The sequence below is a fragment of the Lepidochelys kempii genome, chromosome 20 (assembly GCF_965140265.1).
Source record: "Lepidochelys kempii isolate rLepKem1 chromosome 20, rLepKem1.hap2, whole genome shotgun sequence".
Lineage (NCBI taxonomy): Eukaryota > Metazoa > Chordata > Testudines > Cheloniidae > Lepidochelys > Lepidochelys kempii.
The window spans coordinates 24,989,651-25,015,272 of NC_133275.1; the positions used below are offsets into that span (position 1 = coordinate 24,989,651).

The window sequence follows — 25,622 nt, forward strand, 5'->3', positions numbered from 1 at the left end:
CTCAGGCATCGGCGAGATGTCTCTGTGCCAGTGTGCGGTGAAGCACAGTGAGTCAGACGTGGAGGGCTGCTGCTTCTCGGTGGGCGGGGGCCTGAAGGTGTACCTGCACTGGAATGGCGAGGAGGAGGAGCGGTGCCAGACCTACACGCAGGGGGTGCTGAGCGCAGAGGAGATCTGCATCAACATTGCCCAGAAAATCGGTGAGCGCTGGCAGCCTGGAGTGTCCCTGGGCTACCGCCTCTCCAGACAAGCCTACGTGAGCCTGCCCCTGCCCCAAAGACAGGGCTCTGAGCAATCGCTTGGGCTTAACGCTGCTGGGCCTGCCAGGGAGGGTCACTGCCCAGCGCTGCATTGGGGTGAGAGGTCGTGTGGGCTGATCCCTCGCTTCAGACTCAAAGACAAAGGATTCCTCTGCTGCCCTATGATGCTGGTAGCCCGCTGGGCCAGCGAGCAGCGCAGGTGTTACGGCAGAGCCAGTGTCGTTATAACGTTTTCTTCCTGCCCGCCCTGTCTGTTGCTGCCCCGTGGGGTACGATCCAAAGCTGGTCCTTTCCTTTAGCTTCAAGGGGCGGTTGGGGCCAGTGTCCTCCTAAGATGCCAAGAACTGTGAACTCGTGTGACCCCGGGTTGCTAGTGTGCAGCCACTCTGCAAGCCACCCTCTGCCCTGTCTATGAAGGCAGCCGCAGGGCCAGCCCGGCCCTGGCACCCTCTGCATGTGCCCACTGCGTATGCAAGGAACCTTGTTCTGTGTCACCCAGAGCTCTCGCTGGCCAGTGCTGTCTGCGATGATGTTGCTCTGTCCACTGGGGATTATGAATCACGTCATTAGGACGATACCAGCCATGGGCTGGTGCTGTGGAGCTGAAAGGGCTGTTACTCCATCCCCTGACCACCTCCCCGCTCTGAGCCAGCCAGTCCCTGACCAGAGGCAAAAGGCTCTAATTCCTACCTTCCCCTGTCACCACCGAGTCCCCCTGGCTATGTGTTGAGAGTTCACGTTGCCCATAGAAGCTCTGTGTCCATTAGAGCTGTAGCTCTTACTAATCAGGACCATGGGCTCTAGCCTCCTGTGTCTCTGGCATTCCTAGGCATTGGGATGAATCTCCCTCTTCCCCTGTGCTCTGGCTGTCGGGCTTTACTGGAAGGCTGAGGTACGGAGCATGACTAGCTCGAGTGTGGTGACATGGCCTCTGACTTGTTGGCATCCTCGCACGATAAATGGTCTGCCGCTCTCCGGGGACTTTCCCTGGTGAGCCACAGGAGCTGTAGATGTCATCGGGGCCTGGTTCTTAGGCCCCGTCAGAGCCGAGCTGCCAGGGCTGCCCTGACTGTCTGTGCAGGGGTATTTCCCTGTCCACTGGGAGGAGGAGGGAGCGGCTGAAGTGCCTGTTAACACCGGGTTTGCTGCAAACCCCCTTTCCTCCTGCATGAGGCCAGCTGACAAACCATCGTGGTGTTTTCTGCTTGGTGAAGTTTAAAAAAATCCCAACCCCACAAAACCCGTCACACTGCTGAGAGGCTTGTCAGGCCAACTGGCTGCCTGTAAGCAACCAGCCTGGGGTGTGACGATGTCTCTGGAGGATGCAGTGTGGCCTGATGCAGAGAGCACTGGACTGGGACTCAGGAGACCTGGATTCTAATCTTGGTTCCACCACTGACCTGCTGCTGGGTGACCTTGGGCAAGTCACTGTCCCTCCGTGTGTTTGTTTCCCCATCTGCAAAACAGAGTTAATGATACTGACCTGCTTTGTAAAGCCCTTAGAGATCTGCGGCCGAAGTGCTATTTAAAAGCGAGCTATGAGGATTATTGTTAAAAGCAGGCTAGTTTTAATAAGTACCTTTAAATTCATGAGCTGTCGCGTGATGTCTGCATGGCTCAGAAAAAGCTAATTCCGTGCTCGCACTGTGGGACTTGGGCCTAGATCTTGAGTCTCAGAGCATCAGGCACTATGCCTGCTGTTGGCACTCAGTGAAGGAGTCTGTTACCAGTAAAATCCTGTAATGGGGAGGAGAGAACTGGGAACAGCTTTCAGGTCAAGACAATGAGAGAAGCAGCTTTGCAGCAGCTATAAAACCATGCAGTTTAAAGCAGGGGCAGAGGGGAAATGAGCCCCTGCCATCACACAGGAATTCTCTTGTCTCCTGCAGGGATCACGCCGCTCTGCTACAGCCTCTTCGCGCTCTGTGATGTGCAGACCAGAGTCTGGCTCCCTCCCAACCATGTGTTTGAAATCAGCAAAGACACCAACCTGAATCTGTTCTTCCGCATGAGGTGAGAATTGCTCCCTGGGGGGTCACAGGTGGCTCCCCACACACTCTCTGCTTTTGCCAGCTGCAGTTCAGGGGTGAGGGGCCCCTTAGCCAGATGCTATGGGGTAATGTGCCAGGCATTTGAATAGGAACGCTCATGCTAAGGAGAGGCATCCCTTGGTGGTTTGCCTGGTTACCTGGGAAGGGAGGCAACAGAAGCAATTAAGAAACCTGGATGAAGGTTGGCGTCAGGTCAAATAGCGACCGGGCAGCATCTCTGGGGAGGTGAGAGGCTGTGCACGCCTTTCTGGGTCTCACTTGGGCTGACTGCATGGCTGAGAGCTGGACGGTGCAGTGGAAATCTGTTCACAAGGTTCTTTGTGCCCCTCAATCCCAACCCACATCCCCTGCTGTTCAAGTCTGTGCTCCCCACAGTCAGCTCTGCTTCTGCTCTTCCAGACTTGGGCTTCTCCTGAGCAGAATCTACCAGTCACGTTATTACGTGGTGCTGGCGACGTGGACAAAGGCCCAAAGGGAAATAGGCTAAGACCCACTGAACTCATTCTACCTGTGACTGGGGGGCAGCGTGTTGATCTAGGTCTCCAGGTATGAAGAGAGTAGTGTGTGGGCTCTGCTTATTGATATCCTCTCGGTGAGGCTCTTACATATCGTGGGAATCTGGCTGCGTGACCCAGCATATCCTCCTAGAATGCGGTCACCATCGGATCAGCAGGGCTTTCAGGCTCATTTTTATAGCGTCTGAGTCCTAATAAAGGCAAAAGTGACCAGTGATTACAGGTCTGGGATTTTATTAGGTCCTGTGAAGCTCCCCTCTGGCAACTTTCCTCCTTGGCACCAGTGCGCTGCTCATTAGAAGGTGGAATGTTTGCTTGTAGGCCTCTCGGATGTCACTGTCCGGTATGCAGGTGCCGAGGACTGTGCTGACCAGTCAGAGACCATCTGACTGGCACTGCGCTGCCGGCCTGTAAATCAGCAGTGGCCAAAGGGTCTGTGTGGGAGGGCTTTGGCCGTGTGCATTGCCATGGTACTGGAGTGTGGATCTTGGGCTTCTAAGAAGCAGCCTGTTGCCAACCTCCTCTTCAGCGCAGACCACATATCCCAGCATGCTTAGCTGCTCAGCTCAAGGTGGGCAAAGCATGCTGGGATATGTAGTTTTTTTGTTGCTCTAAACAACATCGCTATAGGCCACAGTCTCTGTACCAAAGGTGAGGACACATGCAGTCTGAGTGCAGATAGAGCATAGGTTTCTGGCAGCTGAGCCCTTGGGTTGGACAGAGCATAGGTCACATTGACAACGGACAGCCTGATGCAACGGCCCCATCCAGCCCCGAGATTACAAATGGCTCGTGTTGGATGCTACGATCTCCCGGCAGCCGCGCTCTGTTTCCTTCCCCTCCGAGGCTCAGCTAGGTGCAGCTCTGTTGCTACTCTGTCCTCAGTCCGGATGGGTGGCTAAGCCATCCACGGTGGAGCGCGGCTGCAGGAAATTGCGTCTCCGTGTGTGTGAGCGTCAGAATACCTTCGTGCTCGCTACCGCAGACTGAGCTGTGGCTTTGAGGGTTCTGGGGAGGACGCGGGCAGTGGAAACAACAAACTCGCTTTGGCTGCAGTTTGTGCCTCTGCCCCATTTCCATAGCGACTCTCCCATATGGGTGTAAGGGGCCCAGCGCAGCAGGGTCCTGCTCCGGGCTAGCCCCTCTGGATACAGTCCAAAGAGCAATACGTCAGAGGTGGTCTTTAATAGCGGAGCAGGGTGCTGGGGAGAGGTGCCGAGCAGGGAGACTAGAGGCCTCTAGCCACAGTGCAGACGCAAGACAGCTGGTGAGCTGACAGTGCTCTGGCTACCAGTTGTGTGGCCTGCCAGTCTTTGTACAATGTGCCTTTGTTGCTGTTACCTCCTCCCTCCCCGGCCGCCGCCTCTTGCCTTTCAGACCGTGAGCATTCTGGGCAGGCACTGTTGCTGTGTCTTCAGCAGCCAGCATGAGGGGCCTCTGGGATGCAAGCGGCCGTGCTGCAAGCTTCCCTCTCCTAACTCATCCAGCTTGGATCAGAGCTTTGCTGTGTGAGATGCTGGACAGTCCATGTGAGACGGTGCACTCTGTGCTTCGAGGAGCCCCTGATTCTACCCACACCTGTGTCCGGAGAGGCCTTTGGCAGGCTTAGGGCCTGTGACGGTAGCTTGCTTGCCGCACTGGTCGTCGTTTGAATCCGTTGCTGTTTAACGGCTCAGGAGCCTTGCTGTCCGTACAAGTCTTGCTGCTGAGCATCCCTGTGTTGATTTCTGCTTGACGGGCTCGGGGACCACTTGCGCTGCACATAAGTGACTCCTGTCCTCAGCTGCTCTGGTGCTGCAGTGCCCACTGGAGCAGGCTTGCCCTGGGGAAGCACTCTTGTTTTGAAGTGCTCGATGGAGAGCCATGTTCTTGCCACTTTATAGGCAGGGAAACTGAGGCCCAGAGGAGCAGCATAGCCTGCCCCAAGGTGACTGAGTCAGTGGCAGCACTGGGCGTAGAACCCAAAAGTCCTTTGCTCTGAGGTATCTCTGCTCTGGCTGAGACCTCTGATCCCAGGAGCCTTTGTAACCCCGTCTCCTCTCTGCGCCCTGAGAACAATTTGAGTTGGGTGAATGTGGAGCTGGGCACTGAAAGAAGAGGGCACTCTCAGCCAAGTGAGCACAAGGCAGGTGAACTGCATTCCTTTGGAAGAAGCCAGCTGCACCCCAGAGGGGTGTGTAGTCTGGCGCGTTTCCCTGGCCATAAGACCTGGCCCCTGGAAACACAAGCTGGAGATGTGTGTGGGAGGGTCCCTGGATCGGGGTGATGGGCAAAGAGGGTGCAGGGCTGTGATGTGCGGAGAGCCATTCCTGTTCAGTGGCCTGGATGGGGTCTTGGTCCCCGTGGCCAGTGCAACACTGCCCCCCTCGCTTGCAGCCCGAGTCTGTCTTGTCCCTGCTGAATGGGCCTTGAGGTCTGAACTCCTCCGGTGGGGCCTTGCTGGCAGAATTGGGGAAAACGTCCCGGGACGCTCGCCCTGCTGTTGCTCCGGCTGAATCTCTGCTGTAATAGAGGCTTTTGGTCCCCAGCTCACTGCATTGGCATGGGTGCTGTCTGCCAGATTTAAACCGCCGGCACCTTGGGCGAGCGCTGGCTCGTGCCCTTCCTCGCTGGAGCATGGGCAGGCGTTTCTCTGGCCAAGCCCCAGCCCTCGTTCATCTGTACGGAGCGGCCGGTAGTGTGCCGCGGCTCGGGCAGCAGCTGTGGGGTACCAGTGCAAGGGGTGGAGACCTCAGCCCCGACCAGGAAAGCACTTGCCTGGCTAGGCTGCGCCAAGCTGCGCCTGGAGGGTCCGTGTTCCTTTCTACGCTCTCCCTGCAGCAGTGGGGAGGCTGGTGGGGTCAGGTCCTTGCTGGTATAAACCCCTGAAACTGTACTAGTTTGTACCAGCTGTGGAGCTGGCCCTTAACTCTAGCAGGGTGTAGGTCTGCTTGGCTGTATTGCCAGTCCCAGAGGGATGGCAGTGTGGTTTAGTGGAGAGAGCACTGGACTGGGACCCAGGAGACCTGGCCCTTAACTCTAGCAGGGTGTAGGTCTGCTTGGCTGTATTGCCAGTCCCAGAGGGATGGCAGTGTGGTTTAGTGGAGAGAGCACTGGACTGGGACCCAGGAGACCTGGGTTCTATTCCCAGCTCTGCCACTGACCTGCTGGGTGACCTTGGGCAAGTCACTCCACCTTTATGTGCCTCAGTTTCCCCAGTTGTAAACGGTAGTAATGATACTGGCCTCCCTTGGAGATGCACTAGTGAAAAGCTGGCTGCATGACCGTCAGAGCTGAGCCTCACAGCTGTGGCTTTCCATGCTGCTGCTGCTGTGGAGACCAGGCTCCTGCCTGCTGCACGGGGCAGCTTTGCGGGGACTGACTCGGACAGGAGTGCCAGAAGGAGAAGAGGGAGGATTTTGTAGCCGGGGTCTGGCAGCTGCTGAACCACTGGCTCTGCGTTGATTCCAGCAGGTGCCTGATGGGCTCAGTGGTGCTGTGGCCTTTCCCGCCTCTCACAGGCTTGTCCGTGTCTGTCTCCCACAGGTACTACTTCCGGAACTGGCATGGGATGAGCGACAAAGAGCCGGCCGTTTATCGCAACGTTCCCCGGCAGAGCGATGTCCCTGAGGACAAGCTGCAGGGCGGTGCGCTTCTGGACAAGTCGTCCTTCGAGTATCTCTTTGAGCAGGTGGGGGCGCTGCTCTACGCGAACCCGTGACTGGGACGTTCGCCTCTGAGAAGGGCCGGCAGCCCAGAGGGTTAGATAGAGACCCTTGACTCCCGAGGGATGAGGGCCACTTTCACCAGCGCTTCTCGCTGGACGCCGCTGATGCTCGGCTATGACCGTGCCGAGTGCAGGACGAGAACCTGTGCAGAATGGAACAGACAAGGATCTGCCACCTGCCGCAGCGGGGACTTGGGCGCGGCTTCCCAAGTGTGCTGGCACAATGTTTTCTCAGCTTCCCCGTCACCCGAGCCGGCGCTCCGATCTGCTGGGCATCCATTTCCGAATTCAGTGGTAGGAGGCCACCTGGCCTCCAAGCTGGATCAGAGCAGGGGCCCATGTCCCTCTAGTCTGGTATCCTGTCTCCGACAGGGGCTGCACCAGCTGCCTCAGAGGAAGGTGCGGAATATCCTGCCCCTGAGGGAAATTTCCTCCTGAGCCCTGATAACTTGAGGTCAGGGCGCCTGCCCTGAAGCAGGAGGGTCTGCAGCCCTTCCAACACAGAAGAGAGTCTTTAAGGTTTTGCCTCATTTGATTTAAAGATATTCCAAATATGCTACAGGCCGTAGGAGCTGATCAAAGGGCTCCCTCTGTGAGGCTGAGAAGGAAGACAGCTAAATCTGAGTGGATGCTTTGCGTCGTCTTTTCTCTTTGTATAACGCTTTTTTTTTTTTTTTTTTTTAAATTTTGGTTCCCTTTGCAGGGGAAATATGAGTTCATTAATGACGTTGTGTCTCTGAAAGACCTTCAGAGCGAACAGGAGATCCACCGGTTTAAGAACGAGAGCTTAGGCATGGCTGTCCTTCACCTCTCTCACATGGCTCTCAAACGAGGCGTCTCTCTCGAAGAAGTGGCCAAAAAAACCAGGTGATTTGCGGGGTGGATGGGCATTGGGGCTGTGCTGTCCACCTCCTTCCCAGGCCCTGCAGTGTAGCTGATGTGTGGCCACTGAATGGCAGCCTCTTCTGGGGTGGAGCTTGCCTCACGCCAGTGCTGAAAATAACACGGCTTTCGTGGAGCTTGTTTCTGGAGCCCATCATGGTACTCGCCCTGGCAGCCGGTGTTGGAATTGAGTTGACCCCAGAGCACACTTTCACATTGCACTGCTTCTCCTTGACAGTGCAAAGGCTGTGCCCTCATCCAGCAGGCCCCCTGCGATCCAGGGGGCGGTAGGGCCTAAGACGCATCGCACTGCGACGGGTACTAGGGTTCATGGTGGAACAGCGTTGCGTGACTGCAGCTTCCTTTCTGCATGCTCTGATTTGCCATTTGCTCTCCCTCCTGTGTGATGCCCCTGCTGTGCTAACCTTCCCCTCTCTCTCTCGCAGCTTCAAGGGTTGCATCCCGCGCTCCTTCTGCCGGCAGATCCAGCAGAACAACTACCTGACCAGGTTCCGCATGAGGAACGTCTTCAGGAAGTTCGTGCAGCGCTTCCAGCGGCACACGGTCAGTGCTGGGAAGCTGACGGAGCAGGACGTCATGTACAAGTACCTGGCCACCTTGGAGAACCTGGCCCCCCGCTTCGGGAGCGAGCTCTTCCCGGTCCTTTCCTTGGAGACGGCCTCTGAGGGCGAGAAGGTGCTGCTCTATGTCAATGGAGGGCACACGCAGCTGGAGGGCGGCTGTGTGTCATCTCCCAGGGACAGGCCCGCCACCCACGAAGTCTTGGTCACTGGCACGGACGGCATTCAGTGGCGGACCGTCCCTGTTGAGGTAGGCTTGTATCCGGCTCCCCTGCCATGGGGGGCCGCTGGCTCCTACAAGAACCTGCCCGGCACAATGCAGATAGCACTGGCCCCTCTGCATTGGGGGTCGCAATGGGTGGTGCTGGCCCTGTTCTAGCTAGGGCTGACCCCCTCTCGTTCAAAGGCACTGTGGCCTAGTGGATAGAGCCCAGGGCTTGGGCTCAGGAGATCTGGGTTCTATTCCTGGCTCTGCTGCTGGCCTGCTGGGTGAGTCATGGCTCTGCTCTGTGCCTCAGTTTCCCCATCAGTAAAATGAGGGTGATGGTCAGTGTTCGGTCCGGGCCTGGGTAGGAGCGCCCCAGCCGTGACAGGTCTGGGCCAGGGGAGGGGTACCCCTCTCCCCTGGCAGGTCCCTGGGCAGGCTCTTCCGCACCGTGCAGGCACTCACATAGGTGATGGTTCTGACCTCCTGAGAGAGCCGCTGCTGAAAAGTGCTAGGCAAGAGCCAGGGAGCGGCTGCTAATGGTATGCGCCTGGGGAAACCCCCCCTCTCCGAAGGCACAGAATAGCCTGGCCCAATGAAGGAGGGTGGCATCGGGCCAGTGTGTTCAGTGCCACACAAGTGCTGCTAGCCCCAGGGACTCGCTCCGCTCTGCAAAGCATGTTTCTAGCCCTGGCAAGTGCTGAGAGTTCGCCCTGGAAATGGCACGCTCAGTCTTGCCTCAGCGCTGGCACGAGCCGTGCCTGCTGCTGGAGTTGAAAAGGCTGCCTCTGGAAGAAGAAGGGGCAAGCCCAGCTTCCTGGGGCGTGCGGCATCTGAAACCTCGAGGGACGGCACCTGCTCAGGCCGAGTCAGAACTGATGTGGGGCGGGAGGTGCATGTGGCGGGGTGAAGGGCTAGATGCTCGCTGGCGGGAGCTGACGCCGTGAAGCCTGGAGGAACACTCGCCTGTACTCGTGCTGTGGGAGAATGCAGGCCAGGTCTGGCCACCGCTTCGCCTGCTCTGTGGATACTGCCCAGCCGCCTGGAAAGCCGGAGCTGTGACCCTGCTTTCTGTCTTCCGCAGAGTGCAGAAAGCCACCCCCACCGGAGTTATTTTGGGAGGAAGACTAGGGCCAAAGAGCTGGACCCCAAAGGGCTGCCTCAGCCAGTGGAGAGGAGCGAGGCCAAGTGGGTGCGCTTCTGTGACTTCCAGGAGATCACGCACATTGTCCTCAAGGACTGCAAAGTCAGCATCAACCGCCAAGACAACAAGTGCCTGGTGAGGGCTCTCCCTGCGTGATGGGTCTCTGGAGCGGGGACTATCTTCCTCTTGCCGTGGGGGCTAGTGGGTTAGAGCAGGGGGGCTGGGAGCCAGGACTCCCGAGTTCTCTCCCCAGCTCTGGATGGGGTGTGGGGTCTAGTGGTTAGAGCAGGGAAATCCTGGTTTCATCCCCAGCTCCACCTTGTGTGGGCTTGGCCAAGTCAATCCTGCATGGGTCTATTCCCTGGTAACTGGGGGATGTTACCACTGAATGTCTGTCCCATGCCTTGAGACCTGTGGCTCCGAGACAGTGCGAGTTGGGGGAGTATTTCTCCTTTCCCATCCCCCTGCCCCTTGGCAGCAGGGTCAGTCCGTTGGAGATGGGAGGGGCTGGCATTAGAGGGCAGACCAAGGAACAGCTACTGGCTCCCGCCCATCTCCAGGATGGGGGGTGCCGGGGAGGGGACCTAAGGGAGCTGTGGGTTGTGTGCAGAGGGGGTGAGGGTCAATACCAGAATCTTGGGGCTTTCCCATAGTGCATCAGGATTCCACAGGTGTTGCTGTTCCTGTTCCTGACCTGCCCAGCGGGGGGGAGTTCCCGCCCATGTGTTGAGTGCTCGGGGCTTGATCCTTGAACCACTGGCTGGCTCAGAAAGCGGAGCTTGGACGGTGAAGGGGGGGGATGAGGCCTGGGTAGCCTCTCAGCCAGCCAATGGTGACACCCTGTGGCTGTTCTCCCCCCCACCCCCCCAGGAGCTGGTTCTCCCGTCCTACGAAACGGCCCTGTCCCTGGTGTCGCTGGTGGATGGCTACTTCAGGCTCACGGCCGACTCCAGCCACTACCTGTGCCATGAGGTGGCCCCGCCACGGCTGGTGATGAGCGTCCTGAATGGCATCCATGGGCCAATGCAGTAAGTGGCGCTTGCTGCCGAGCGGGAGACCTGGGGACTCTGCAGGGCCTGGGCCTGTCTGACGCCTTTCCCGCCCCCAGGGAGGAGTTCGTCTTCGCCAAGCTGAAGCGGGAGGAGCAGGATGGTCTGTACATCATCCGCTGGAGCGTCCTCAACTTCAACAGGCTGATCCTGTCGGTGGTGAAGAGGGACCCTGGCCAGGTAAGGCAGGCGTGGGGTGAGCAACATCCATCCGAGATGGACTCGAATGAGCAAAGGCCCCGTGCGCGTGACCGCTGCTGCGTTGGCTGTACATTCTTGCGCTGTGCTCAGAGCTCCTGCCAGCACGTGTGGGTTGCGCACTCATCCTCTGCAGAGGGAGGACTGTGCGGGCGGAGGAGTGTGTTGTTTCGGTAGGGTTTGCTGGCGGGGGGAGGAGGCAGGTTAGAGCAGTGCCCTGGCACTTGGAGTGGTGTCGGGGGAGGGTTGGGATGGTCCTTGGTGTCACGGCGTCCCCGGGCAATGCTCTGGAACTGCTCCCTACGAAGCCAGGCAGGACTCTGGGGAGTCTCCTCTCTGGGAGCAGCCTGTCTGCAGGACACACAGCTCCCCCGGCTCCACCTTCCTGGGTCTGACCTCGGAGCATTCAGCCTCCTCTGCCCCTCCGTGCACTTCCCACAGTGAGTCCACCCAGGTGGGGTCCTGGGGAAGCCAGAGGGTCCTGCCCCCCAACTCCGCAGTCAGACGGGACTCTCAGCCAGCCAGTAAAACAGAAGGTTTATTAGACGACAGGAACATGGCCTAACACAGAGCTTGTAGGTGCAGAGAACAGAACCCCCTCAGCTGAGTCCATTTTGGGGGGCAGTGAGCCAGACAACCCCATCTGCCCTTCACTCCATGTCCCCAGCCAGCCCCAAAACGGAAACTCTCTCCAGCCCCTCCTCCTCCTCTGGGCTTTGTCCCTTTCCCCGGGCCAGGAGGTCACCGGATTCCTTTGTTCTCCAACCCTTTAGCTCTCACCTTGCAGGGGGGACGGGTCCAGGCCATCAGTGGCCAGGAAACAGGGTGTCAGCCATTCTCTGTGTCCAGACCCCTGCACACACTTGCCCTCTAGGGCTCTGCAACGGCCATACACCCTTATCCTACCCCCTAGATACTTAAGAACTGCCTAGGGGAAACTGAGGCACCCCTACAGTATTCAGAGGAAACATTAAGAACAGTCCCGCTTCGTCACACTTGGTTCCCTGGAGAAGTTTGTTCTCCAGTCCAGTCCCGGCCCAGCCCTGTCTCCCACCCAGAGACTTGGTCTCGTTCCTGGGACGCCCTGCCAACTGCATGTCGGAGACCTAGTTTTCTGCTCATGAGACCCACTTGTCTTGAACCGTGTCTGGGCTGGGAGCCAGCCAGTGGCTCCGGGTGCAACAGGGGTTTGGGAGTGATGTGCTCCAGTTGGGCGCAGTCTGCAGACCCAGTGCTGAATGTGGACTCCACGCGTTGGCGTGGCACGCAGCAGAGCTGGTCTCGCTCTGGCTGGTTTTTACTGCTCCCCCTGCGTTTGGAGGGGTTGGGCCAACCTGTGTCTGATCCGGGCAGCTCCAGGCATGCCAAAAATATGTGCAGCCACCTCTGGCGTGGAAAGTGTGGCGACTAATGGACACAGAACACAAGAGTGGGGCAAAGGGAGACTTAGAGCAAAGACACTGGGGTGAGCCAAGGGATTTTCCCAGGACCCCGAGGGGCCCAAACAGGCACAGCAGACGGCATCTTGTCTGAAAGTCTCATTAGTCTCGCTCAAGTACACGCGTGTCCCAGCATGCAGCTGCCATGAACGCAGGGCTGCTTGGGCATGTGCCCTGCACACTCCCTTTCCCTGGCGCCTCCAAGCCTTGCATGGCAGGTCCCTAGCGCAACCCTCCACATGATCGCCCTGGGGAACGCAGGCCACGATGCCAGCAGACACAGGGAGCCTGGGGGCGGCCGGTGCCAGAAGGAGCCTTGGGAGGAAGGCTGCAGCTGGTGCAGAATCTGGGCGTGCCGTGTATCCGGACGGGAACGTAGGGGCTGCCCTGGCGGCTCGCTTGCAGTAAGAGTGAGTGCGTTCTCCTGAGCCGACCCAGTTACTGCAGGAAATGCTGGAGCCGAGCAACAATTTCCTTCCCAGTCTTGGGCGTGCTGGAACGGCCGGCGTAGGGCAGTGGCAGCAGACAGGCTTAATTGAGAGGCAGAGACCTTGTCCGGCCACTGTCTGAAATGGCAGCACTGCCCGGAACCCTGCTGCAGTCTCCTTGGTGAGCCTGGGGTGTGGCCAGCTGGCTGCAGCTCACATGGGAGAGATGCTGCTGGGCTGACTGCTTGGAGAGAGGAGCTGGAAGGAATGCAATGAAATCTAGGCAGCCCGTGGTAGTGAGATGCTGGTTAGCCAAGCGCAGGGGCCTGACCCCAGACCCTGCTGGAGCACGGCACTCTGAACCATCAAGTGACTAGGGAGAAGCTGCAGGCCCCTGCTGCCCACTGATGGGTTTTCGTGGCATGGGTGGGTGACAGCAGGGTCCGCGTGCTCAGGCGTAAGACCGTCAATGGGGCATGAGCGTGCTGAGCAGGGGTTCCTGGAGCCATGGACGTTGGGTTGCCCTGTCACAACAGTCTCTCTTCCCCTTCCTCCCCCTGCCCCAGGGCTCCGGGACACAGACCACCCCCACGTATAGGCAGTTCCGGATCCAAAAGAGAGGCGTCTCCTTCGTGCTGGAGGGCTGGGAGCGGGAGTTCTCCACCGTGCGGGAGCTGATGGACGTTCTCAAAGGCTGCACGCTCAAGTCGGGAGAAGAGAGCTTTGCTGTGAGGAGGTGCTGCCCGCCGAAGCCGGGAGGTACGAGCCCCGTCCCAAGCCCTTGGGGAGTGAGATTCTCCCCAGGAGCCTTTGGCAGCAGCTGGGGCTCTGCCCCAGCCCAGAGCTCCCATGTGCAGAGAGCCAGAGCAGAGTCTCCGAAATGGCTTGTGTCAAGGCTGATGGGGTCTCTGACCTCCTCTTCCTGTGGGCCTCTCCACACAGAGATTTCAGATCTGATCATCGCCCGGAAGGTGAAGGACAGCACCCGGCAGATCCTGAACCTGACCCAGCTCAGCTTCCACCAGATCCGGAAAAATGAGATCACCCAGGTTGGCCTCCCTGACAAGTGCTCGGGGGGAGGCTCCAGGGAGACGGGTCGGTGTCCTGGAGGAGAATCAATGCGCAAGGGAAGCTGAAAGCTGGTGCAATGGGGAGGACGGGGGAGCAGGTGCTGGGCCAGGCCCAGCAACTCCATCAGGAGTGGGGGCTCAGCAAAGGCAGCACCTTCAGCCTAGGGCCAATCTCCCTCTGGACATGGTTGGGGGCAAGCAGGGTTCTCCCTGTGGCACCGAGTGACCCCCTTATTGCTGTCTCCCATGCAGAGAGCTCACCTGGGCCAGGGCACCCGCACCAACATCTACGAGGGCGTGCTGCATGTTTGCGGGGGCGCTGGCGGGGACGACGAGGCTGAGTACTTCTCCACCGAGCAGAACAACAACAGTCGCGAGATGCACGTGGTGCTCAAGGTGCTGGACCCCAGCCACCGGGACATCGCCCTGGTGAGCAGAGCCCTGGGGATGGCGGAAGGGAGTGCCGGGCACGCGGAGGTGCAGAACCCAGCCTGCTGGCAGCTCAGGGCCGGAGCTCTGCAGTGTGTGCGGGACCCTGCCTGGGAGCCTCCCGATGGTGCCGTAGCCCAGGGGACCGTGGGGCGAGGAGGAGGGTACTCTGAATGTGGGGAGACAGCCCTGGATCTGGATAGGAGCCTGCGGGAGGAGGGGTGAAATCGCCACACATTGGTCCTGCTAGCAAAAGCCCCACCCCAAGCCTGCTGGCTGCAACTGCTGAGCTACCGCCTCTTCCCCACGCTTCGGTTAGCTGGCCCAAGGTGGCTGGCTGTCCCAGGGACCGCGCGCCTGTACCTGACTTCCCCGCTTCTCTCTGCAGGCGTTCTTCGAGACGGCCAGCCTCATGAGCCAGGTCTCGCACATCCACCTGGCCTTCGTGCACGGCGTCTGCGTGCGGGGCTCCGAGAGTGAGTAACGGCTCCCCAGCGCGTGGCCCTCCCCTGCACCGTCCCTCCCTAACAGCCTGCCTGGCCCTTTGCCCCTGCTGAGGGGCTCAGGGACCCTCTGAGAGGGCAGAAGTCTCCCTGAATGCCTCCCCACCCCATCCGGCCTGTGCAGGGGGGGGTCTCATCCTAGCAACAGTTGATCAGGGTGCAACTTGCCAGCACGTCTGCCCTGAGTGTCCTCAGCTGGGCCCCAGCCTGCGGCCCTGCCTTGCCCTCCAGTGCCAAAGAGCTGGGCTGGTAAGGAACGGCCTCTTCTGCCTCTCAGATATCATGGTGGAGGAGTACGTCGAGCACGGCCCCCTGGATGTCTTGCTGCGGAAGGAGAAAGGCCGGGTGACCGTCGGCTGGAAGGTCACTGTCGCGAAGCAGCTCGCCAGCGCCCTGAGCTACTTGGTGAGAAGCTGTGCTTTGGAACTGGGCTCTTTCCCTGGGGCGCGCCCTGGTGCGTTCATGTGAGGCTGCTCTGGAGAGCCCCGGGCTTCTTTAGGCACCTTTTGCCCCTGCTCCAGTCCCCGGGGAGCACCATCTGCCAGCATGCAGCTGGGTGTCCACTTCAGCAATGCAGATAGATCTGGGTAGGTCCTCAAACCCTCTCCCTCGCTGCAGTGTCCCAGCACCTCCCCACCCCTGGGAAGCACCAAGCAGAGGAGCGACTCACCCGAGGTTGCCCAGCGGGACGCTGGCAGAGCTGGGGCTTGAACCGAGGCCTGGCCCAGCCCCGTCGCCAAGGTGCACCGCTCGGTCTGAAACCTCATGACTCCTCTGGTTACACATGAACCGCGCTCCCTGGTCCGAGTGAGGCCTGGAGGCTGGAGAGAGCCGGGAGTGGACTGCTGCTGCCTCCCTTTCTTGCTAGGAGTGTGGCCAGCGGCTGAGGAGTGCTCCCACGCTCGGCAGCCGCTTGGAAAGGCTGTGGGTGGCGGGACGTAGCCCTGTGCAGAGCTGCACAAAGGCCGGTTCGGCCTGCTCCTGTTCTGCCCCCACGCCTGTTTCGCAGAGGGGGACAGAGGCAGGAAGCGAGTGCCTGCGTGCCAGAGCTGTGGCGAGGACCCAGGAGTTTGGTGCCCTGCTCCTGGCTTGGGGCCAACTTCCCAGCCTGGTCTTCAGACCCTGCGGAGCACCTGGGAGTACCTAAAGGGTCGGGGCTCCTCAGCTCTCACTGTTTCCTGATTTATTTTTAAAGGAGGACAAAAACCTGGTGCATGGCAATGTGTGTGCCAAGAACATCCTGCTGGCCAGGAAGGGGTTGGAGGACGGGTTGCTGCCTTTTGTGAAGCTCAGCGACCCTGGGGTCAGCTTCACGGTGCTCTCCCGAGAAGGTACCTTCTCCTCCTGCCTAGTTCCCTCACTAGTTCCTAGTTCAGAGTGCGGTCACCTCCCCGCGGCAGCCTGTGCTTTCTTGCCAGGCTCTGCAGCGGGGATTCCTGTGAATTATGCATCAGCTGGGCTGAGTGCAATCATCCCAGGTTTCATTGGGAGCACTAGCCAGGCTTGGCTCATGTGCTCCTTTCTGACCCTGAGCGGAGCTGCGTGAGTCGCCCGCTCTGGCATGGATCCCATAAGCAAACAAAAGGCCTTTCTCCGGCACCTTCCCACCCAGGGGGTCCTCGATCAGTTGCGAAGCTACTCAAGGATTCGCTGCATCTGCCCCGATGTGCAGCCACCTCTGGGGTCTGCTGTCACAGCTCTTGGAACAGCACACAGCAACGCTATGTACCAGCTGAGGACAGGAAGTGGAGGGATAGTTTTTGGTAGAAACAGTCAGGAGAATTGGATGCAGCACGTAATCATCTATGCTAGAATTTGGCCAGGGCCCTGGGGCCAAAAGAGGTGTGGGATTGGCTGTGACCAGGATGTTGCATCTCCACCATCCCCTGAGCACCATGCTGGAGTCCTGAGATCTGAGCCCCACTCCCTGCAGTGCAGGCCCCCCAGCCACACTGGGGTGAGCAATGACGCTGGGGGGAGAGCGCCTCCTACTGAGCCACCCATTCCATTTCCTGTCCCCTACCCCTGTCTCTGAGGGGCTCGCCCTCTGCCTATAGCCCAGCTCGCCTTTGTGAGATGTGACAGGATTGGCGCACATGGTGGTGTGGGTTACACGCCCGTGGGTGACTCCGGCCACCAAGCCCTGCTCGTGGGACTTCTGTTTGGTCGGTGTTTGCTTTGTCCTCTCCTAGCCAGGAGCCCGGACCCTCCTGCTCCCCCAAGCAGGGCTGGGGACTCGGCAGCTCTTCCTGCCAGAGCTGCACATGTGACTGGGCTTGAAACTGCCCTTGAAATGTGACCGGGGCCGACTCCTTTGGTGTCTCTGAAATTCCCAGCCTCTGCCTCTGCCCCATTTCTGAGGTCCCGCTGCAAGGGGCTCTCCCCAAACCCGAGTTCTTAGTGGTGTGCATGGTCACTCAGGCAGTGTCCCTGCAGCAGCTATGAACCCCTCTTGCCTCTTCCCCAAAGAGCGAGTGGACCGGATCCCCTGGATCGCCCCTGAGTGCGTCCAGGATGTCAGCAGCCTCAGCACCGCGGCTGACAAGTGGAGCTTCGGCACCACCCTGCTGGAGATCTGCTTTGATGCGGACGTCCCACTGAAGGAGCGCACCCCCTCCGAGGTAACGCCTGTACCCCCCAGCCTGGAACGCACCTGTCCCATAACCTCAGCTATGCTCACGAGCTGCCCTCCAGCTAGTGACAAGGGTAGCTGTAGCGGCTGGAAACGATCAGACTCTAGGCTAGCATCTCTTCTGAGGCTGGCGTGGCAGTGGGAATGGGACATGTTGAGTGGGGTGAATATCTGGGGCTCTAAACCCCACTGGGAAGAGGCTGGTCTGTTCTGTGGCAGGCCAGTGCTCCTCTGGGCCCCGGGGGGCTGCAGAGGAAACATTCACCGAGTGTCTTGAGAGACAGCAGGAGTGGGGGCCGTGTGCACTGGAGGGCTTGGGGGGGGGCTGTGTGGCTTGCCATAGCTGGGGTGCGGCTTGCTCAGCCCTGGGAGAGCTCAGTGGGACCCTCCTTTCCCCGTAGAAAGAGCGCTTCTATGAGAAGAAACACCGCCTGCCCGAGCCATCCTGCAAGGAGCTGGCCGCCTTGATCAGCCAGTGTCTGACATACGCCCCTAGCGAGCGGCCCTCTTTCCGGACCATCCTGCGGGACCTCACTCAGCTGCAGCCACACAGTAAGCCCTCCTGCCCCCCGCCAGCTGGCAGAGCCCATGCGGGGGCTGGAAACAGACTGAGGGAGACTTCCTGACTCCTGGGTGGCTGCTCTGCTCTGTTTCAGGCCAGGCAGGGAGGGTGAGGGGCCCTCAGCAGGGATTGCAGCTCTGCTGGCATCTGCCGTGCGTCAATACGTGACTCTCCCTCCTGGCCCTCAGTAGAAGGGAGGACCCAGACAAAACAAACCTGCCACCCCTGGAGCCTAGCCAGGCACGTGCAGCTACCCTCAGCCTAGCCCATGCCTCACACCTGGTGCCCCGCATCCTTCTGGCCATGAGGGAGCTCCCTTTGCTGCTCCTCGGCTGGCCGGAGGAGGTCGTCACTGAGCGAAGTGTCGCACTGGTGTCGTGTGGCTTGTGCCAGTCCTGTCAGCCACATGGCTCTTCTCCTTGTGTTCCAGACCTCGTCGATATCACCTCTGTGAGCCCTGACTTTCCTGTCTCGGACCCCACGGTCTTTCAGAAACGCTACCTGAAGAAGATCCGAGAACTGGGGGAGGTAAATTGCATCCAGAGCAACCCTTGGCCCTGGTTCAGTGGCACCATGTTGATGCACCGACAGAGGGGGGTAGAAGTGGCTGCGTTTCCCGAGAGCTTGGCGGGTTCCACAAAAGGATCCGGGATTTTCGCCCCGTCGCTTTAGCGAGGATAGGCTGTATGTCAGGGAAGTGAGAGCAAAGCCGCTGGCTGAGGCCCTGCAGCAGGAGGATGCTTGCCCTACCGGCAGGTTAGGGCGTGACTGCTGGCTGAGAGTGCTTGGACAGATGAGCCTCTCGTCTGCTCCGGCCTGTGTTTTTAGGTCCGCTCTGTGCGGCCCTGCCCCTGGGAAGCTGGGATTCCCTGGCTGTTACTGTTCATTTCCAGCCCAGCGTGGGGCCTCCACCCATCCCTGTCTAGCAGTGCTCTGTGGGCACTGCTCCCAACCTGCCACGAGCAGTCCTTGAGCTGGCTTCTGGCAGAGGACGTTTCCACTGGAGACCTTTCTGTCTGAGGAGCTTTTCTGCCCCAGCTAGTGCGTCCCACTGGGGCCTCTCCCCGCATCAGACAGCTGGAGCCCTGCTCCATGGCGGGATCTCAAAGCCCCGTTTCTGTCTCTCCCAGGGTCACTTCGGCAAAGTGAGCCTGTACTGCTATGACCCCACCAACGACGGCACCGGGGAGATGGTGGCCGTGAAGTCGCTGAAGTCTGGCTGCAGCCAGCAGCTTCTCACCAGCTGGAAGAGGGAGATTGAGATCCTCAAGACGCTCTACCATGAGAACATTGTCAAGTACAAGGGCTGCTGCAGTGAGCAAGGTACAGCCCAGCCTCCCCTGCGGAGTGGGGCTCCTGGGGAAGGATCGCGGCAGAGCGTTGTCTCCCCTAGTCCTGTGTGTGCTGCGCTGTACATGGCTCCCTCCCTAACAGCCCAGGGCACGTGCTCTATGGATACCCCTCCCTCCGTAGGCTGAGTGTGCTGTGGGGCTCCTATGCTTCCCCCAAGGCAGAGTTAACTATGCATGTGCCCCCCGAGGCTGTGGCTTGGTGCCAGAGAGGTTACGTCTCGAGTGCGAATCCCCAGGCCAGAGCAGAACAGTTGTACTTCTCAGTCAGCTGGCAGAAGGGAGCCCTAGGCACTCCCTGCAGAGGCTGCCCAGCTGCCCAGGGGTCACTCTCCAGGAGCGTGGGACGTAAGGCGTGAAGCTGCAGCATTGCAGGAGGGGGCTTAGCCTCTGGTAGGACAGTGGTGGGGATTCGGGCCATGGCTGCGTCCCCCTCGGATATGCCTCTCTGCTCTGCTGCCTGCCGCAGCCCATCCCACCGAGTGCATCGCTCACATCTGGCTCCTCTTCCAGGGGAGAAGATCGTTCAGCTCATCATGGAGTACGTGCCCCTGGGCAGCCTGCGGGATTACCTGCCCAAACACAACGTCAGCCTGGCCCACATCCTCCTCTTTGCCCAGCAAATCTGTGAGGTAACGACAGGGCCCAAGCCAGGCAGCGCGTGGGGGACTGTGCTGATGCTGCCCCTGCCCAGGCGAGAAGGGGCTACACTGTGTGTCTGCCGCTCCAGAGCTGGGGTGGGGGCTGGGGAAACCAATGATTGTGCAGTGCAATGTCCAGGGGAAGGAGTGGGGTCCAGTGGCTAGAGTAAGGGGTCTGAGTGCTGGGACTCCTGGGGTTCTGCTGCCAGCTGTGGGAGGGGAATCTGGGCGTTGGGACTCCTGGGTCCTTTCCTCAGTTCTGTCACAGACTCTCCATGTGACCTTGGGCCAGTCCCCATCTCTCTGGATGCTTCATGTTCCTGGCTGCAGAATGGGGATAATCCGGTGTTTGCTCTCCACAGGGCATGGCTTACCTGCACTCCCTGCACTACATCCACAGGGACCTGGCTGCCAGGAACGTGCTGCTGGAGAATGAGAACGTGGTGAAGATCGGTGATTTTGGACTGGCCAAAGCCATCCCCGAAGGGCACGAATATTACCGCGTCTGCGAGGACGGAGACAGCCCCGTCTTCTGGTAAGCGTCGTGGTGTCCCAAGAGAGCCCTCCCAGGGGTCCCCATCTTTTCCCTCTGAGGGCAACACCGGTAGCTTGCTAGCCATCCCAATGCCCTGGTGAATCTGCATTGTGTGGAGCTGACTAGCTGGCCGCCTCTTGTAAATAGAGAGGGTTGGCCTGATGAAAATATAGGTCCCAGCACAGCTCGGGTTGGAGCATTGCATGCTGGGACCTGTAGTCTTTGTGAGCCACACACAAGTACGTGCCTGTACACTCCATTGTACATGCCGCGTGTGAGCTGTGGTGGAAACGCAACCTGCAGGCTCAGTGCACGCGGGAACACCCGCAGGCTGTGTGCTCTGAGGGTTGGTCTGAAGCGCAGCCATGGCAAGGACGATGACTGGGTATCCAGTGTCTTCGGCGACTGCCAGAGCAAGTCTGCCCAGAGACTGCGTCAGAACGTGACAGCTTCCTTCTGTCCGCTCTCTGCCATGCCAGAGATGTGCCTAGGAGGCCCTGAGGAATGGGAAACTGCTGTCCGTGCAGGGTCTGGCCTGGGACTCTCTGGGAAGCTGTGCAGGGCCATGGTGCAGACTCTCTGTTGTGAGCCCCTTGGAGCTCAAGTGCCGTTTGGAGGGATTCTTGCCACGCTCTGGCTGTGGGTCCCTTGTGCTGATGCCCTGTGGTTGCAGCTATAGCTTGATGGTGCCTGTCTCCCCTGCCCCACCCCGCAGGTACGCCATGGAGTGCCTGAAGGAGTGCAAGTTCTATTACGCCTCCGATGTCTGGTCCTTCGGGGTCACTCTCTACGAGCTCCTGACACGCTGTGACTCCAGCCAGAGCCCCCCGGTGGTGAGTGGAGAGGGACTGATGGGGGTTTCCTGCTCCTGGGGTTCAGTTTGCTGAACAAGTAACCAGCAGGACCCACCCCCACCAACCAGCTTTGTTCTCCCTCCCTCTTAGAAATTCATTGAGATGATCGGAGCGACTCAGGGTCAGATGACTGTGCTGAGGCTGATCGAGCTGCTGGACAGGGGGAAGAGGCTCCCAAGCCCGAAGGACTGTCCTTGTGAGGTGAGGCTGTTGCGGTGTAGTCAGCGCTGAGTGGCGCTTGTTAATAACTTCACGCGGTGCTACAGCCCATTCCATCCCAACGGAACCCCAAGTGCTTCACAGACTGTACAGGGATCGCTTCTTCAGCCCCTGGAATGCAGCCACCTCTCATGTGGGACCTGAGGGCTACTTCCCGCTGCCCAGCAGCCTAGGACAGGAAGTGAAGAATCCACTGACGCAGCAGGGGGACGCAGGGAAGCAAAACTGACTCCCTTTCCCCCATGACGCCAGGGAGAGGACCACAACTGTACAGGTGCTGGGCTCGGGCAGGCCCTCGATGCGCGGAAATACTCGGTATGTCACAGACTGACATACTGAGGCAGTCTCTCTGCCTGCCCAACGGGGGCTTTGCCTCCAGAGGGCCTGGCTAAGGATTAATTGCTTTCACTCTGATTAGGAATGGAAGCAGTAGGCTGGCCTTTCTCCTACATGCTGCTAAAAGAATGCAGGGTGAAATCCGGCCCTTGCTGAAGTCTAGCGAGAGCTCTCCCTGGGATTCCACTCAGACTGGGCAAGCTTGAAGTCTCGCCCGCCAGCCGCCCTGCCCTGCCCTCGGCAGGGGCTCTGTCCTCCAACGCCCATGGCCACAGGCAGAGAGAACCCTCAGCTAGCGCAGTAAGGGAGCAGTGGTGGCTTCTGTTACTTGGGTTTGGTTTTGACAGGCTTTGGAGCCGGGGAAGGTGCATGTCGGCCAGAGGGCCGTTCCACGGCTGCCTGCTCACAGGCCTGTTCCCAACTGCCTTCCGGCTCGGGGTGGGGGCGGCTGCGTTGCGACGTGGGTTTGAGATGTGCTCCGCCTGCCTTCACCTGCTCTTTCCTTCCTCAGATCTACTGCTTAATGAGAAACTGCTGGGAATCCAAAGCATCCTTCCGCCCAGCGTTCAAAAACCTCGTCCCCATCCTGAAGAGCTTCCACGAGAAATACAAGGCTCAGGCTCCTTCGGTCTTCAGCGTGTGCTGAGTGGGATGCTTGAGAACTTGCTCGGGGAAGGACCACGGCTGCCTTCAGCTGGAATCCCTCAGATGGAAAGGCCACTTCAAAGTGCTGGGGAGGGTTGGGACTTCACCACTTGCTGCCTCGGTGCTTGCTGCTGCATGGAACCGTCCTACGCGATCCGGTTTTCCACCTTGTGCCTTGGAGTCCCGGGAACCCTGTGTAAACAGAGATGGCTGGTGAAGCTTCTGTTGCCACTTCTGAAGTACGGACCTGCTGCTTTGGCCTGGATGCGTAGGCTCTCCAGGCAGGTGGATTTTAATCCCGGAAAGTGGTTTCCTTCTAGGCAATGCAGCCAGAGGAAGCTGTGGGGCTGTCTAGCAAAAAGGGCAAACTGCCTTCCTGGCGCATCTCATCCAACCTCTTGGCTGGTGTTGGAGCTGTGCAGCCAGAGCATTGCGTGTCTTGAAAGGGGCGGACGTGTGCAAAAGCCTCCTTGGAGCCTAATGCGCCGCACCCCAGGCCGCTGTCAGGAGCTCCTGAAGCCGTTGCAGGGAGCTGTGGGGGAAGAGGCTGGAGCTTGAGGGGTGGGTACAGGCCTGAGTTTAGCCCTGTAATGCCGCATCTGGTGCAAGGGGAGGAGGAGGGTGTATGGTTAAGATGGCTGCCGAGTGAGGGCTTGAAGCATCGTTAAAAAAGATACACTGGGCCCGTGCCTGCTCCCTCCTCCAGCCGGACGGGCTCCCAGCCTGCCCTGCTCTGTGGTGCGTTTGCAGCTTGGGAACGGGCCTGTGCCCTGCCCGCTCTTCACTGATGCTTTGGTCTTTTGAGCTGGGGAAACCTCTGGCCCATCCCCCAGCTGCTTGGGCTCTTGCCTGGTTTGTACCATAAAGCACCACAGTGCCTGCTTCCGCCGGCAACCCCTGAGCCCTGGCAGAGGTGCTCTGCCCCCTGGCCTGTAACCCCCTGTGCAGCTGCCTGTGCCCCCTTCTGCTCCCATCTCTCCTTGGGCGGAGAGACGTTTCCCCATCGAAAGACCCCGGGGGCAGGTGCAGGCAGACTGACGGGGGCTGCCCTCTCCGCATTGCCTGCGGGGCCTGGCTTTCTCCAGGGCCGTCCCCTCTTGCTGTACAGCAGCTGACCATGGCCTCTGCTGGCCCTTCAGTCAGAGGCCTTTCTTTGCTCCGGGGTAGCCCTTTGATGCACTCCTGCAGCCTTGGCTGCCACCCAGCGAGCAATGAGGGGAGCTCCTGTGCCCCCCGTAAGGGCTGCTTGGGGTCCACATCTTGGCCACTACCCCCATTCACGGGGAAACCTCCCTGTACAGGTAGCAGCTGTCCCAGCCTGTCCGTCCATGTCTCTCGAACGCCTTGGTGAGCGACGCCCTCCTGTGCCCCCCAGGGCTGCGTGCTCCAAAGGGACGTACCAAGGCCATTCGCTCGGCTGCCGCTGTCCACATGCCAACCAAAGGTTTTTCCCGCCTCTCCCAGGGGCCAAGCACTGTGAATTAGATCATGTGGTCGGGGAGGGGGCTGGAGTCTGCTGGCCTTAAACCAAATTCAGATCACAAGACACGAACTGCCTTTATCTGCCCACCAAATCACAGCCCCGTCCTGTCCTCTGGCTACCTAACGCCAGCGTTAGCCGAACTGGTCCTGAAAAAGCCAGTACGCCCTGGTTGTGGGGCTGTGTCTAGAGAAGCAGGGCAAACACCATCCAGTCGAATGCCCTCTTGAACAACAGGGACTGCTGGGGTCGCGTGTGTACTCGTCTTGATGTCTCAGATTCATTCTCCATGCACTGCAGAGACTGCTGCGTTGCCATCTTCGGTTATGTTGCAAAACCCAGTGGAGGGACGGCTCAAGCCTTGAATGAACAAGGCCTTAGCTCCATGCACTGCCAACATCCACTCAACCAGCATGCATGTAGCCTTTAGTGTTAGTTGCTCACTCTCTCACCTAAATGCCTGGAATGTATTTTCCTAAGGAAATGGGTGTGGGCTATACCCAGCCCATCTGACTCTGCAGAACATTTGGGGTCTGTTGGTTCTCTCTCCTCACCAGGGATGATCACCAGCTTTGAGCAAGTGAACCTTTGTGGCACTTTATTACTAAAGAAATGTTAGCAGTTGGGTGTCTCAGTTGGTTGGTCTTTCAAATGTGATTTCTGGAGTTCCCTATCCCTCAATCTCTTGTAGCCACAGGCTCGAGAGCAGGTGATATGGCCTGGTGCCCAGCCTCAGAGCCAAACAGATTTCAATGAGGTCAAGGAGCCAAAGTCAATATGGTGCCTGCACCAAGGGAAATAGTCACTCAAGCGCCCATCCCACTGGCCCTGAGGTGTTTGCAGTCCAGGAAGGACTCTGGCATTGGAGCAGCCAGAGCTGCTCCCACTTCCTTCCCTCCCTCCCTCAGCAGCTCCAAGGGCACGTGGCTGTATGTCAGAGCTGCTCCCACAGTCTCCCATTGTAATGGGGCCAATGCTTCAGTTTAAAAATCACAAGACACGGTCAGGGAATGCACTTCCGATTTCATAATCAAAGATGCATTTTCTTAACTTAGTGACCCTTGAGGGCTACAGATTGGACACCACTGGCCAGCCACTGCATTGGACAGCTGTGGTCACCTGACCTCTCCTCTTCTCGGAGGCTGCTACATGAGAAAATCTTCCTTTAGTATTTGTAACATACCTCTAGTCTTGCCTTTGTATCTTGCCACTGTATTTCCACATACACAGCTCTTCCCTGACCAGTCTCTCGGTCTCCAAAGGCTCGTTATCTCCTGGCCTGGACAATTAGTGAGGAATCTTCTAATGCAACCAGTTTGTTGGTTTGGTTCAAAGTAAATAAAAGGCTTGGGAAGAGACTTGTGTGTATAAAAAGTGCAATGTTTTTGTAAAGGATGGAGGGTCATTTTGCCTGAGTTAGCAAAGGTCATTCTTTCTAGAGGGAGGCCTTGGACTTATTCCTAAAATGATGGTTAAACTGTATAATGGTTGATTTCCCCACCCCTTATTTATTGTTGTCCGCTATGTAAACGCCATTGAAATAACCTCTGCAGTGAGCCATGTGCCTGGAGTGTGGAGCAATGCTGCCTGCCTCATGGGTCCATCCTGCGCCATGGTCTGCGTGTCAACCTTTACGCAAAAACAGCCTGCAGCAATGTGCCTTGCGTCTTGCCGTTGTGCTGGAGCTATGACTCCCTCTCTCACCAGGGAAGCATGGGTGATTGAACAAGCTGCAGCTTCCTTGCTTCTGGCCAAAGCACCTGTGTGTAGAGACCTTTTTTCTATTGGACAGCAGGAGATGATTATCTAATGTGAATGTCACTGGTCTCAGTGCTAATCTACTACTGGCTAGTGTAACCTGTAGCTGGTAACATCCCTGAACTTTTCTTCAAATAAATTACTCTGTAAA

At 58.7% G+C, this 25,622-nt stretch overlaps 1 protein-coding gene across 3 annotated transcripts in view; it reads left to right on the forward strand.

Moving 5' to 3' along the window:
• TYK2 (tyrosine kinase 2) overlaps positions 1-25,622 on the forward strand; it is a 64,322-nt gene extending 38,700 nt beyond the window's left edge. For 2 of the 3 annotated variants that reach the window (XM_073318215.1, XM_073318214.1), the window contains exons 2-24: positions 6-200; positions 2,150-2,273; positions 6,352-6,496; positions 7,236-7,399; positions 7,861-8,245; positions 9,285-9,479; positions 10,215-10,372; positions 10,453-10,573; positions 13,025-13,217; positions 13,401-13,507; positions 13,781-13,957; positions 14,346-14,433; positions 14,738-14,865; positions 15,656-15,791; positions 16,930-17,081; positions 17,494-17,644; positions 18,085-18,182; positions 18,785-18,977; positions 19,517-19,635; positions 20,007-20,179; positions 20,895-21,012; positions 21,124-21,234; positions 22,100-25,622. In XM_073318215.1, coding sequence (XP_073174316.1) covers positions 17-200; positions 2,150-2,273; positions 6,352-6,496; positions 7,236-7,399; positions 7,861-8,245; positions 9,285-9,479; positions 10,215-10,372; positions 10,453-10,573; positions 13,025-13,217; positions 13,401-13,507; positions 13,781-13,957; positions 14,346-14,433; positions 14,738-14,865; positions 15,656-15,791; positions 16,930-17,081; positions 17,494-17,644; positions 18,085-18,182; positions 18,785-18,977; positions 19,517-19,635; positions 20,007-20,179; positions 20,895-21,012; positions 21,124-21,234; positions 22,100-22,234 — 3,555 coding nt within the window. In that variant the 5' untranslated portion in view covers positions 6-16 and the 3' untranslated portion in view covers positions 22,235-25,622. Of the gene's footprint in view, positions 1-5; positions 201-2,149; positions 2,274-6,351; positions 6,497-7,235; positions 7,400-7,860; positions 8,246-9,284; positions 9,480-10,214; positions 10,373-10,452; positions 10,574-13,024; positions 13,218-13,400; positions 13,508-13,780; positions 13,958-14,345; positions 14,434-14,737; positions 14,866-15,655; positions 15,792-16,929; positions 17,082-17,493; positions 17,645-18,084; positions 18,183-18,784; positions 18,978-19,516; positions 19,636-20,006; positions 20,180-20,894; positions 21,013-21,123; positions 21,235-22,099 lie in introns of those variants that run through there. The other variant, XM_073318216.1, reaches the window with a different exon arrangement.